Source organism: Littorina saxatilis, linkage group LG9 (genome assembly GCF_037325665.1).
Source record: "Littorina saxatilis isolate snail1 linkage group LG9, US_GU_Lsax_2.0, whole genome shotgun sequence".
NCBI lineage: Eukaryota > Metazoa > Mollusca > Gastropoda > Littorinimorpha > Littorinidae > Littorina > Littorina saxatilis.
Window position 1 is genome coordinate 59,252,381 of NC_090253.1, and position 14,049 is coordinate 59,266,429.

Genomic DNA, 14,049 nt, shown 5'->3' on the forward strand with positions numbered 1-14,049 from the left:
TCAGTGAAGACAGGTGTGTGTATGCCGAGTGATGTATCCAAAATTTTAATAATAAATTTTCATTTAATTAATATACTTACCCAACTCACATATAGCAATTAACTCTAGTTCAGTGCTGGTAACGCTGTACGCGTTCCCCTTGGTAACAAGGGAGACCACCCTAAAAAAGAGTGATCCATCCCATAATATCAGACCGATGTCCGGTCCAACATCCGTATGCGTGCGCATACGCCGCCATTTGTATCATTCGAACGAAGCCCAACTCACTACTTTTTTAGAACCCAATACCACCACAGCGGGGAGGCGGGAGGGTTTAAACGATGTGAGTTGGGTAAGTATATTAATTAAATGAAAATTTATTATTAAAATTTTGGATTAAATTACATATTATTACCCAACTCACATATAGCAGATTGCTACTATAGGTGGTGGGTACTTACCAAAACTAGGCACGCAGGACCTGTCCCGCCGCTACCATGGCAGGCAGCGCGGAGCTTCCATCCTGTCTGACAGAAGCGACGTCTCTGAGGTAAAAGTTGACGAAAACGTCCTCAGAACGCCAATAAGCAGCTTCCAGTACCTCGGCTAGCTTGCCGGACCGAAGAACTGCCACAGTGGATGCCCAGGCTCTCGCCTCATGGGTTCTAGCCGCGGTGAGAGGCAACACTGCCCTAATATCACCCGACTGCACTTGCCACCAGGCATATGCTCGTTTGATCAGAGTGGAGATCCATTTGGCCAGAGTCACCTTAGCTATATCCTTACACCTAGCCGTGTTTAAAGATATGAAAAGAAGCTTTTGACTTTCTGACCTAACAGGCCGAGTTCGAGACAGATAACATCGGAGAGCTCTCACAGGACAATTTGCAATATCGGGATCTCCAGGAGCCAAAATCTTGCTCAAGGGTGGGATGCGCAAGATTGGAGAAAGCTGGCCAGGTTTCTGGTTTTTCGCGAGAAAGCCGGGAACAAATCTGAGAGAAATGGAACCATCCTTCTCGAACGCAATATCCTTGTCTAAACCCGACAAAGAGTGCACCTCACTACCTCTCCTTGAAGTAGAGAGAAGCGTTAAAAACACAGTCTTACGCGTCAAATCGGCCAAACTGGCTGACAAAAGAGGCTCGAACTCTTCCGAGGCTAAGAAACGTAAGACCAGGAACAAATCCCATGCAGGGAGAAGCGATTTTGAACGAGCTGCTAAAAGGGCAGCCCCCTTAATAACACTAGCGATAACCCCTCCGAGCGAAATTTTGTGGCCTAATTGCGCGAGGGTCGAAGAGATCGCCGACCTCCGGACCCTAATAGAAGAGGGAGAAGCCCCCTGATCAGCCAACCACGACAGATGGTTGGCTACATGAATAGACCTAGGTGAAAGAGGTTTAACCCCGTTAAGCGCGCACCACCTAGACCAAGAGGCCCAGTGCGATGAGTAAACCGAAGACGTCGATTTTCTATGTGCATGTCCAACGAATCTCAGAGTAGGGGAAGAGGCCCCTGCCCTACGCAAAGCGCTTCGGACAGAATCCACGCGTGAAGGGCCAGGATCTGTGGGTTCTCGTGCTGAACGCCTGACCGAGGCTGCACGAGATCTCCTCTTTTCAGGGCGAGAGGGATCGGGGGCCGAACTGCTAGACGCAGTAGGTCGGGAAACCAGTGCTGGCTTGGCCACAGAGGCGCGACCAGAACCAGCGCTGGTTTCTCTAAGTCCACTTTCCTGAGGACTTTGCCTAAGAGGCAGAACGGAGGGAAAGCATACGCCGGAAGATCTGACCAATCCACTTCCAGAGCATTCACCTTCCAGGCCAGAGGATCCGGGAAGGGGGACACAAAGAGAGGAAGTCTCGCCGAAAACCTCGTCGCAAAGAGATCTATCTTGGGCTTGTCGATCTGCGACCAAAGCCGCTGCAAAGACTGGTGTGTGAGAGTCCACTCTGAATGAACAATCCTGTCCCCTCTGCTCAAAGTGTCTGCAAGGACGTTCAGACTGCCCTTCAAGTACACTGCTGACAACAGAATGTGCTGGGCGTGACACCACTTGAGAATGCGACATGCAATGTCGGAAAGACTGTGAGACCGAGTCCCCCCCTGCTTGTTCACATACGACGCCACGGACATGTTGTCGGTGTGAAGACGTACATGACTGCCCTCCAGGAAAGGCTTGAACGCTAGAAGCGCCAGGGAAACGGCCTCCAACTCCAGTACATTGATATGTAGGGAGGCCTGAGAGCAATCCCAAACTCCCGAAACCATGTGCTCGTCCAGATGAGCACCCCACCCCGTCAGAGATGCGTCCGTAAACAACTCTCTCTCCGGCGGTGGACGAACAATGGGAACACCCCGGAACAAATCCGGAAGAAGCCAAACACCTGTGGTCTGCTGAAACCAAGTTCCCAGAGCGATCGGAACACTCCAGTCCTGGGATGTCTGATCCCACCTTGACTGCAGGGAGGCCTGAAAAGGCCTTTTGTGAACCCTGCCCAACGGAATGAGGGAAGCCATGGATTCCATCTGACCCAGAACCGAAGTCAGAACCCTTGCACTGGCGTGATTCTCTCCGTAGAGAGACCGAATCAGACCCTGAAGCTTGTCGATCCGCCTTTGAGACGGACGGACAGACCACCGAAGTGTGTCGAATTCCATGCCCAGGTAAGTAAACGTCTGGGATGGTTCCAACTCGGATTTTGTCAGGTTGACAGAGAAACCCAGCTGTGCCGGCCGGCTCAGCACCCTGTGCGTATGAGCCTCGCAAAGCCCCCTGTTCTGGTGAAGGATTAACCAATCGTCCAGGTATGCTCTGAGACGGATGCCTTCCTGTCTCACAAGAGCGCAAAGCTGCCTGACCACAATCGTGAAAATCCACGGAGCTAAAGACAGGCCGAACGGCAGAGCCCTGAACTGGTAAGCTTTGCCGCCCCAAGGGAAGCGAAGCCACTTCCTGTCCGCGACATGTATGAGGACGTGAAAGTAAGCGTCTGTAAGATCGATCGACGTTGCCCAATCTCCCGGCCGTAAGGCCTCCCGAACCGAAGTTGGAGTTTCCATGGTAAATTTGATTACTCTCAGAAACTTGTTCAAAGGAGAAAGATCTAACACCGGCCTCCACGCCCCCGAGGCTTTCGGCACTACGAAAAGTCTGCCGTAAAACCCCGGGGACCGCGCGTCCAAGACCTCCTCTATAGCTCCCTTGAGCAGCAGAGCCGAGACCTCCTCCTCGACCGCGTTCCGTGCCACCAAATCCTTTGGCGCCCTGCAGGGCGGGATTATCCTGACCAGGGGAGCCTTCTGCCCTGACCAGAGAAGCCGGAACCCCGAACACACTATCCCCGTGACCCACTTGCTGGCCACCAGTTGCAGCCAGGAAGAAAGGGCCCTGGACGGGCCGCCCGCTACAACCAGCGCGGGGGCCACAGGGATGTGTTGTTCGGGGAAGTTTCATTGGGGGTGAGGCTTACGCCCCGACCCCCTGGAACCCCCGAAAGACTGACCCCTCTTAGGGTATGGAGCTCCACGCCCCCTACCCCTGGAGGAGAATGACTGCTTCTGGGCCTTCCCACCACCTGACGAAGACGTCTGAGGCTTAGCAGAAGAAAACGCCTGAGTCTGAGACTTGCCCTGAGGCTTCTGGAAGCCCTGTGAAGCCAGACGCGCGATCGCTACATCCCGCGCGTCCTGCGTCTCTTTCTGGAGTGCATCGAAAGACGCCTGCCCTAAGAGAGACCCCTCAGCAAAAGGGGAGACCTTCAGCCTCTCCACAGTCGCGGTGTCCCGAAATCTGGACCCCGTCAAGAAGGCTGATCTCCTTGAAAGCACTGCGTGAGTATACAGCCGGGCAGACAAGGCAACCTGTTCTCTAGTCACCTTGCCCAGAGTAGCCAGCAGTGTCGAAACATCTGTTGGCGACGCATCGAACCGAAATTCAAAAGGATCAAGAGATGTGGCAATCGATCTCGACAAAGACCTTTGCAGAGACTCCGACAAGGACGTGAGCTCCAGCAAAGACCTGCCGACTTCCTCCAAGGCTGAGAGAGAACCGTCAGTACATGGGACCACTCTATCCCTATTGTACCCATCTTCTCTCAAAGCAGCAAGTTCCGGCGTCACCGGAAGTGCCCCTGACGGCAGAGCAAAAGTGTCAATCAGGCTCACAGGATAAGGGTTGAGCTTGAACTTCGGAACACCGGAAGCTGCTCGAGCCCCAGGTTGAGCCAGCCAAGAGACAACGTCTTCCGGAGCATCGCCGTGCTGAACCAACAACGGCACCGCCGGTTTGCGTTTACCACACAAGACGTTCGCCATTTCATAGGCAATAGTTGACGATTCCCGGAAGCGGAAGCGAGGCCGTTGCTCCTGTGCACTCCGGAAATCGTCAAAAGCAGACCGAGGTGGGTGAAGCTGAGCCCTGTCCTTCACCACCCCTTCCGGAAAGTATCTGAACGCCGTTTCCGCCGCCAGCGCCACTGCGGCTGACAGCTTCACGGGCAAATTCAGTTGGGAATCCTCTACCACTGAGGCATCCCCGTCTTCCGCCCTACCCTCCGACTCGAGATCAAGCTCGGAGCCAGGAGGCAGAACATCAGACAGTTTATCGTCGGCAGAACCGACCACTTCCTGCCCCCTGGGCGGAAGAGGACTAAAACGGTCCCCGATATTCTCATAAAGAGACGTACGGAGGCGCTCGTCCTTTCGCTGCTCATAAGAACTCTCACGGCCTCCAACGCACGAGAGAGCCCCCTGAGCTCGCACACCGGCAAGCGGTGTAGACATACCTTGTACTGGTGTCACATTCAGGAGAGACACCAACTTGGTACCCCCATCCTGCGAAGCATGGACATCCGCCCGAGTCACAGTCGCCGAAGGCTGAGCGGAAGTCGAAGCCGGAACTGCAGGAGACTGCCGTACCTGTGCTAAGGAGAGAACATCAGAAACACCAGACGGAAGCGCTCGTAATTCCTCCCTAGTGGAAGATAATTCCGACGCAAGTGTCGAAACTTGAGCGCTCAAAGTCAACAATAAAGACGCAACTTCAGTTGGCGCTAACCCAGGGCAGCCATCTGAAGTTGAAGCAGAAGCAGAAGCAGAAGAAGAAGAAGCTTTGCCCGAAACACCACTCTTGCCAGAACGTAAACAAGCCTGACCGGAAGTTAAACTGACGTCTGCTAACACGGGAGATTTAACAGAAGTTGAATCAGAAGAAACAGACGCGGATTTTCCTGCGCCCTTCTCTCTCCTCGAGCTACGTTTAGGAGGCGAATCGTCAGGCACCTGCCTCGAACTCGGCTTCCTTTTCACGCTATCAACAAGCGCAGCCTCCGCCATAGCAAAAATAACTCACGAAAAAATTTCAAAGAAAACAATTTCAGAAAAATTTCACAAGTACAAAACGAGCGACGAAAACGTCGCTAAAGTTGTAACAAAACGGAAAGATCTCACCACACAGCTAGGTAAAGGTGAACAGATAGGCGACGACCAAGGGGAGATGCCAAAGCCAAGGACTAAGGCGAAAAACTGCAAACAGCAGGAGCGTACATCAGAAGCGTCCTTCCCAGTTGAACCGCTGAGAGAGAATGATACAAATGGCGGCGTATGCGCACGCATACGGATGTTGGACCGGACATCGGTCTGATATTATGGGATGGATCACTCTTTTTTAGGGTGGTCTCCCTTGTTACCAAGGGGAACGCGTACAGCGTTACCAGCACTGAACTAGAGTTAATTGCTATATGTGAGTTGGGTAATAATATGTAATTTAACCCATGTTTACCTGGTCAGTGAAGACAGGTGTGTGTATGCCAGGCGATGTACCCATGTTTACCTAGACAGTGAAGACAGGTGTGTGTATGCCAGGTGATGTAGCCATGTTTACCTGGTCAGTGAAGACAGGTGTGTGTATGCCGGGCCATGTACCCATATTTACCTGGTCAGTGAAGACAGGTGTGTGTATGCCGGGCGATGTACCAAGGGTGGGTGTGCCTTGTCCAGAGGACTCTAGGGACGGGTCGGTGATGGGGTTGCAGCTGCCCGGGGAAGAGGTGCTCTGCGTGTCTATACCTGTGTTGGTGTGAAAATCAACATTCTTTTTAAAAAAAATTCTATTTCACAAATCAGTGAATACTTTGTTCATATTCGTTCGTAATTAAGAAATTTTTCATTTTCTCTTCCACAAATCAGTGAATATTTTGGTAATATAAGTTAGTATAGGGCCCTGGTAAATCAGCAACATCAACAAAAGGACAGATGCCCAAAGCAAGCCTGGAGGCGAAGTCTGCTTTACAGGATGAAAGCCACTGCTCACACCAGGGAGGAGGCCCAAAGAACAGCCGAATGAAGTGGAGGATAACTGTGGGGGCACTATGCTCCGCAAGAAACGAAGAGGGTTCAGTGACGTTAAAGCAAAAAGTGACTTTGGTTTCAACTATAGCGGATTGAACTTATGATGTGCTCTCAAAACAAAATGCTTTATTGAAGAACACAAGTCTAAGAAGATCTCTGCCTTGTGTTCTCCGATAAAACATTTTGTTTTGAGTGCACATCATAAAATAAGTACACATTTTCTTTGGACCATCTCATTTTGTAAAACCAAACAGCAGCAGGTCTGCTGATTCAAGACACTGTCTAAAAGCACCAGATAAGAACCAAGTCTGAAACATTTACCTGAGTCACTGAGCGATGCAGGTGTCATAGCTGCGACCCCCCTGTTGAGTGTGGCAGCGGTTGTCATGCCGACGGGAGGGGTGGGGGACTGCACGATGTGGAACACTTCCATCAGAGGGGGCTGGTGGCTGGCCAGTGCCCCCAGACACGTCAGGCACGCCACTCGTACGTTGGAGTCTGCAGTGAAAAGCATGTCACACTTAATGGCTGACAAGCGATTCAGCTTCCCAAAATCATAGCAAAGTGAAGAGGAGACCTTATGACAAGATCGAAGTTACAAACAGACATTTTGATTGGTTATACAGTGGTACCTCCCTTTACCACCCCTCTCTTTTACGGGTCCCCCAATAATACGACCGACTTTTCTCCGACGGATTTTTTCTCCTTCTTTGTCTTAGTATTTCTCACCTCCATATTACGTCCCCCTCTCTGGTACGCCATACGACCGTCCATAAGTGGACTTATAACGACTTTTCCCCAAATTATCACGAGTTTGGTTTACTTTAAACTAATATCTCCAGTCGAGTCCGTACGCAAAACGACGCAAAAACATGCTGAAGGCAGTGAAGCCATGTCAGTCTGTGTACAACATTACTTCGGCACGCAAACGGCTGAAGCAACGGTTTTTCATTTCTATCTCAGGTCATTACTTTCGTTTGACAAGATAAAGATCGGTACGTTGTAGGAACGCCTACCTTATATTCACGCAAAGTTACAGAAACGCCATGAAAGTAATCCACACATCACCCCAAAGCCGACATTGTTTTTAGTGCAAGGTCGAGGTAAATCACGTGACCTTTTGGTGCTGATGAACCCCTGCGGTGCGGATGAACCGTTGCCATTCTTTAGTGATCCAGTGACAGCTCACATTGTCTTATCTTCTTGTTTTATGCCTACAGAAATGTTTTATTAGTAACTAGAGCTATCTGTTTCTGAGAAATTGTAATGACTGATGTGTGTGTGTGGAATATACTGACACTTATTTTCCACAGATATAGACTGGCTGTTCTCTTTTTTGTTTGACTGGTTGCAAGTGCCTGTGAGTGTGATCCTCCATATTACGTTCCCTCCATATAACGACCCAATTTGACTAACATTTTCAAAGTCGTTACATAGAGGCACCACTGTATTTGCAAGTTTACTTTTAGTTGTACAACCACACTCTTGATTGAAAAACTATGTCCAGTCAAGAATAAAATGGGAGGGTCGGGGTCTTAGGGGTGGGTTCGACTGTACAACAAAACCCAGTGGGATCTTTGCAGGTTGATTAAGAGTAACAGAGTTTGACTTCAGTTCGTCTTAAAACTGAATAAACCTGGAAGCTAAGTTGCAAGCGGGCAACTGCCAGCAAATTAAATAGACGCTAAGTATACCTTTATGAGAGAGGAAGTGCCGTATCTGTTTGACGACTCTGGACAGCAGTCCTGGCTGCAGACGATGGTACGGCACGTTGACAACCAGTGTCGCCAGGCACTGTAACAATAACACAACACACACTGTAAGCAAACCTTGCATTCCACACGTTACACCATTACATGAACACGAAGATCATGAGCAGCAGAGTACAATCAGACACAGTGGATGCCCTGGCTGCAGAAGGCGGTATGGCATGTTAACAACCAATGTGACCAGACACGGTAACATCAACGTTAAAACACCAGACACATTTTTGCAAAGATCACAAAGTGGAGAATAAATTCAGTTAGTAAATTCGGACAGAGAGTTGTTCATAGAATGTTTCCCCTGCAATGCTTGTGTAATTTAATGTCAGGAACAGTCCTGAAACGGCGAATAATCCACTGGTATTAAACAGTACATAAGTCTCAACAAATGACAAAACAAACGCAACAGGTTTGGTCAAACAGACAGACAGCTAGACAGGCAAGCAGATATACAGGCAGACAGACCAGAGAAAGAGAGAGATTTGTTTGTATGTTTGCTTAACGCCCAGCCGACCACGAAGGGCCATATCAGGGCGGTGCTGCTTTGACATATAACGTGCGCCACACACAAGACAGAAGTCGCAGCACAGGCTTCATGTCTCACCCAGTCACATTATTCTGACACCGGACCAACCAGTCCGAGCACTAACCCCATAATGCCAGACGCCAGGCGGAGCAGCCACTAGATTGCCAATTTTAAAGTCTTAGGTATGACCCGGCCGGGGTTCGAACCCACGACCTCCCGATCACGGGGCGGACGCCTTACCACTAGGCCAACCGTGCCGGTGAAAGAGAGAGAGAGAGAGAAAGTAGAGAAAGAGAGAGAATGAGAGAGAGAATGAGAGAGAGAATGAGAGAGAGAGAAAGAGAGAGAGAGAGAGAGAGAGAGAGAGAGAGAGAGAGAGAGAGAGAGAGAGAGAGAGAGAGAGAGCATAGAAGTAGACAGATATGTAGACAAATAAAGACAGGCAGACTGACATACAACGACACATAGTGACCTTAATAAGCTATGCTACTTGTTAGAGTCAGGTTGTAGTTCTCCATCACCAAAGCCTCATTTTCATTTTCATTACTTTATTGTCCCATCGCTGGGAAATTCGGGTCGCTTCCTCCCAGTGGAAAGCTAGCAGCAACGGAGTCGCGCTACCCAGGTGTCTGCGTGTTTAGGTGTATTCAGCCACCTGCACTTATGGCAGAATGACCAAGGTCTTTTACGTGCCATTGTGATGACACGGGGGTGGGACATGGCTTCCGTCTCTGGGTCTGCACATAAAGTTGACCCGTGTCCGTCCCGGCCCGAATTCGATCCTGCGACCTTCCGATCACAAGTCCAGTGCTCTACCAACTGAGCTACCAGGCCCCCAGTAAAGCATGGTGCAGCTCTCTAACCATAGCACCAGAACTCTCATATCTCTATCTCCCATAACTCTCTCTCTCTCTCTCTCTCTCTCTCCCTCTCCCTCTCTCTCTCTCTCTCTCTCTTTCTCTCTCTCTCTCTCTCTCTCTAGAACCTACCTTAATGAGCTGTGTGAGAGTCAGGTTGTAGTTTTCCACCACCAGGGCCTGCAGCAAAGCGCGGTGCAGCTCTCGGATCATGGCTCCCAGCAGGGTGGACAGAGGGGTGAAGGCTGTCTGTACCTTGGAGCTGCCACACAAACACACTATACACTATACTTTAGCATGTGTGTCACAATCTTTGTCTTCATCTGTTGGGCAGCCACAATCATAGAGTCAAGATACTCACACACACTATACTGCATACTTCAGCATTTGTGTCATAATCTTTGTGAACATACAGTCTAAACACTCGCACAAACAAACACAGTTTTAGCTGCCATAAGCAAAAATCAAAATCATGAAGACAGAAAACAAGAAGAGCAAACGCTCGATCGAGTCACTTTCGCAGTTCTGAATATTATATGAGGCATCAGATGGACAGGAAGAAATTGCTATTCACAACACAATGAGTCACGTTCACATAAAATTTGAGCCCGGTCACTTTTATAGTTTCCGAGAAAAGCCCAACGTTAAGTTGTGTGTTGCCGAACAGAAAAGGCTAGTTATCTCCCTTGTTTTTCTGATAACGTTCGTAAAAGGCTACAGATGTAAATACTTTGATGTAAAGAATAATCCTACAAAGTTTCAATCACATCCGATGAACTTTGTCAAAGATATAAAATGTCAAATTTTTCCTTTGACGCTGACCTGTGACCTTGAAAAAGGTCAAAGGTCAACGAAACCATCGTTAAAGTGTAGAGGTCATTGGAGGTCACGACTAAACAAAATATGAGCCCGATCGCTTTGATAGTTTCCGAGAAAAGTCCAACGTTAAGGTGGTGTCTACGGACGGCCGGCCGGATGGCCGGCCAGACGGCCGGCCGGACAGACTAACACTGACCGATTACATAGAGTCACTTTTTCTCAAGTGACTCAAAAATGAACAGTTTTTGTCAGTTGAAAATCGTTCTCAAACAATCATGCAATCGTTAGTGCAGAAAAGATGATAATGGTGCTGCTGCTGCTGCTGCTGATGATGATGGTGATGATGATGATAATGGTGCTGCTGCTGCTGCTGCTGCTGCTGCTGCTGCTGCTGCTGATGATGATGATGATGATGATGATGATGATGATGATGATGATGATGGTGGAACTTTGTTTGACATTCTGTAAGCTTTTTTACTTTTGATTATTGACATATCCAGGAAAAATGTTGTTACTGCTTTTCTTTTTTGAAACCTTACATTTGCTGGAAATAAGCAACATTTTCCTCAGACCTTGTAGTTGTACCTTGTCAATCGTACTTCTCCTTCAAATAGTTTGCATCTGTTTGTCTGAACTGTGTGTGCATTTTATGGGACAACCGTCTCACCTTTCCTCTGCAGCAGCCAGGAATTGTTTGGTTCCATCCAACATGGCTGTCAGCGATACAAGAGCTCCCATACGACACTGAAACACAGCTTGTGTTGTTTAGCAGACACCCCAGAAAACATTGCATCATCGTAGCAATTAGAACATCGATATGTATAAACCCCGCTCTACAGTCATTCCAAACTCAGGCCTGGGAATGAGTAAAAATGGTTTGGGAGTACTGACAGGAAAATTTTGCGTTTTGAGCATTTTTAAGGGCACACGGAGGCTCTTTTCTTACACAATTAGAAAAGGAGTATGTCGTATTTACGACGAAAGGCGTATCATTCCCAGGCCTGAAACTCCTTCTTTAATATAAATGATCGAATTTGAACTTAAAGGTGCTGTCTTTCTCGTGTAGGCCACCCATCAGACCACCACAGATCTGTCTGCCGCCTGGTGGAGTTAAGAGTGGAGATTTTTCCGATCTCCCAGGTTAACTTATGTGCAGACCTGCTAGTGACTTAACCCCCTTCGTGTGCACACGCAAGCACAAGACCAAGTGCGCATGGAAAAGATCCTGTAATCCATGTCGGAGTTCGGTGGGTTATGGAAACACGAAAATACCCAGCATGCCTACTCAACGAAAGCCGAGTGAGCTGACTATGCTCTCAGAGCTTAGTGTGGGGAACCCAAATGGGCAAACAAGCTCACACGTAACCAGACAATTCTGGCACGCTGAAGAAGAAGAAGAAGTACAAGAAAAAAGAGCATCCTTTTATTTGGACACACACCGAAAACCGTTGCTGTGGCTGCATTCTGTGCAGAGAGGGATTTCTTGCTGAATAAATTGAGTAGATTGACATGGGTGTCCCTTACCAAATTCATTCAACAAAAACATCCCACTCTGCAGCTTGATTTTTGGTATGGCTTTAAGTAGAAGGCTGCTCTTACCTTATGTGTACACTACATTGGGGTGTGCACGTTAAAGATCCCACGATTGACAAAAGGGTCTTTCCTGGCAAAAATGTATAGGCATAGATAAAAAAAATGTCCATCAAATACCCGTGTGACTTGGAATAGGCCTAATAGGCCGTGAAATATTCGCTGTAATAGCTTGAGATTTACTGGCCGATGTGAATGCGTGATATATTGTGTAAAAAAAATTCCATCTCACACAGCAGAAATTAATATGTAAAGCGCTTAGAGAACGTCAAGCGCTATATAAATCTCCCATATAAATAAATATATAAATAAAAGCCGAAACGAAAATGTGTTGGTGAGCATAAAACTACACAAGGACAGTACCTTTAAGGTAAAGAAAAACAAAATACCTACCTTTGGCGATGGGTCTTTCAAGATGGAGGTGAAGAGAGTCTGCACCTGAGGAGAGTTGCCTGCCCCTGCTGAGTCAGGGATGAAGAACGCCCAGTAACCAAACATTGCTCGCTTGTCCACCAGCTACAAAGGAGAGAAAACACAGTGCCATCCATTGGTTGTGAACTCAATGTAGTTCAATGGTTGTGTGTGTGGATGTAAGCGTATGGATTTTTATGTATGTCTTTTGTTGATTTCTGTGTGTGTGGAGGGAGTTTATTAGCATGTCTTGGAGTGTTGCATGGTCGAAATTTATGATTCTTATGATAATTGATTTTTTATTTTTAAGTGAGTGATAAGATGTGTGGAGTGAGAGTTCTGAGCTCTAAGCTGTGATTTTTGATACGTGACATAATCTTTCTGAATAACGAGCATAAAGAAATGTCTGTATGTACTACATTGAGATAATAAATTGTATTGAACTGAACTGAATAATGAAGACAATACACAGAACACAAACAACACTATACCCTACCTTAGAGATAGCAGCTAGACAGCTGAGGGCAGCAATTCTGACTTTGGTGCTGTGAGCGTGACTCTTCGCTCCCTGGCTTGTGTCCGCGTCAGAAATCTCTGAATCAGAACTGGTAAACCTCACCCAGGCTGGCTGAAGGGACAGGGAATCTATTCCTGTCGCTAAATTTCCCATCACCCCCTTTCCGTCTTTTTCGTCGGCACCATCACCCAGACTCATGCTGTCAAAGCTTACAGTCTCTTCGCTCGCCCCGGATTTTTTCTTGCGAGTTTTTTTGTTCTTGGATTTTGTGGTTGTTGGAGTTGACTGGTCGTTTTTGGCTGGTTTAGCTGACGCAGGGCTGGAGTTGTGGGGTGACTTGGACTGGTAACCTAACGCGATGGTGGGAAAGAGCTGCTGGGGTATGTTGATGGGCTGCCCAAGCCCGTGGAACATATAACCCTGAAAAAAAATCAAACAACAGAAACACATTTAGGAGTATGCTAGAAGTAAAATACAAGAATTATTCCAAATTTTACGGATCAACAATCAAAAAAAGACGCCATCTGGCTGGATTCTTTTGCATCTTGAAAGATAAGAAACCGGACCCATTTAACGCACTTTTGCATATTTGTATGTATCTAGAAGCTCAGTGTAGTATCCTACCACCCTGGTGGAGTCAGCGACTGTCTGTGGAAAATTTGCTGAAGAATTTACCTACACTGGTTGCTGTTGTGTTTTCTTATTGTTTTGCTCAATGTAGTAATCAAGTTACGGGTCCTCCTGTGATAAACAGTTAACAGACAGGCAAAGGGATATTCACATATATATAATTAAGGGACTGGGTGGCCGAGTGGTAACGCACTTGCGCTCGGAAGCGAGAGGTTGCGAGTTCGACCCTGGGTCAGGGCGTTAGCAATTTTCTCTCCCCTTTCCTAACCTAGGTGGTGGGTTCAAGTGCTAGTCTTTCGGATGAGACGAAAAACCGAGGTCCCTTCGTGTACACTACATTGGGGTGTGCACGTTAAAGATCCCACGATTGACAAAAGGGTCTTTCCTGGCAAAATTGTATAGGCATAGATAAAAATGTCCACCAAAATACCCGTGTGACTTGGAATAATAGGCCGTGAAAAGTAGGATATGCGCCGAAATGGCTGCGATCTGCTGGCCGATGTGAATGCGTGATGTATTGTGTAAAAAAATTCCATCTCACACGGCATAAATAAATCGCATAAAATAAAAAAATAAAAAATAAATAAATCCCTGCGCTTAGAA

The 14,049-nt window shown here is 47.8% G+C and overlaps 1 protein-coding gene across 2 annotated transcripts in view; it reads right to left on the reverse strand.

The window, feature by feature from the left end:
* Positions 1-14,049, reverse strand: part of LOC138976627 (HEAT repeat-containing protein 6-like) — a 42,503-nt gene that overhangs the window by 22,628 nt on the left and 5,826 nt on the right. For both annotated transcript variants that reach the window (XM_070349495.1, XM_070349496.1), the window contains exons 7-13: positions 12,796-13,236; positions 12,282-12,404; positions 10,966-11,042; positions 9,612-9,741; positions 8,028-8,127; positions 6,655-6,831; positions 5,918-6,051 (exon numbers count right to left, since the gene is read on the reverse strand). In XM_070349495.1, the coding sequence (XP_070205596.1) occupies positions 5,918-6,051; positions 6,655-6,831; positions 8,028-8,127; positions 9,612-9,741; positions 10,966-11,042; positions 12,282-12,404; positions 12,796-13,236 (1,182 nt within the window). The remainder of the gene's footprint in view (positions 1-5,917; positions 6,052-6,654; positions 6,832-8,027; positions 8,128-9,611; positions 9,742-10,965; positions 11,043-12,281; positions 12,405-12,795; positions 13,237-14,049) is intronic.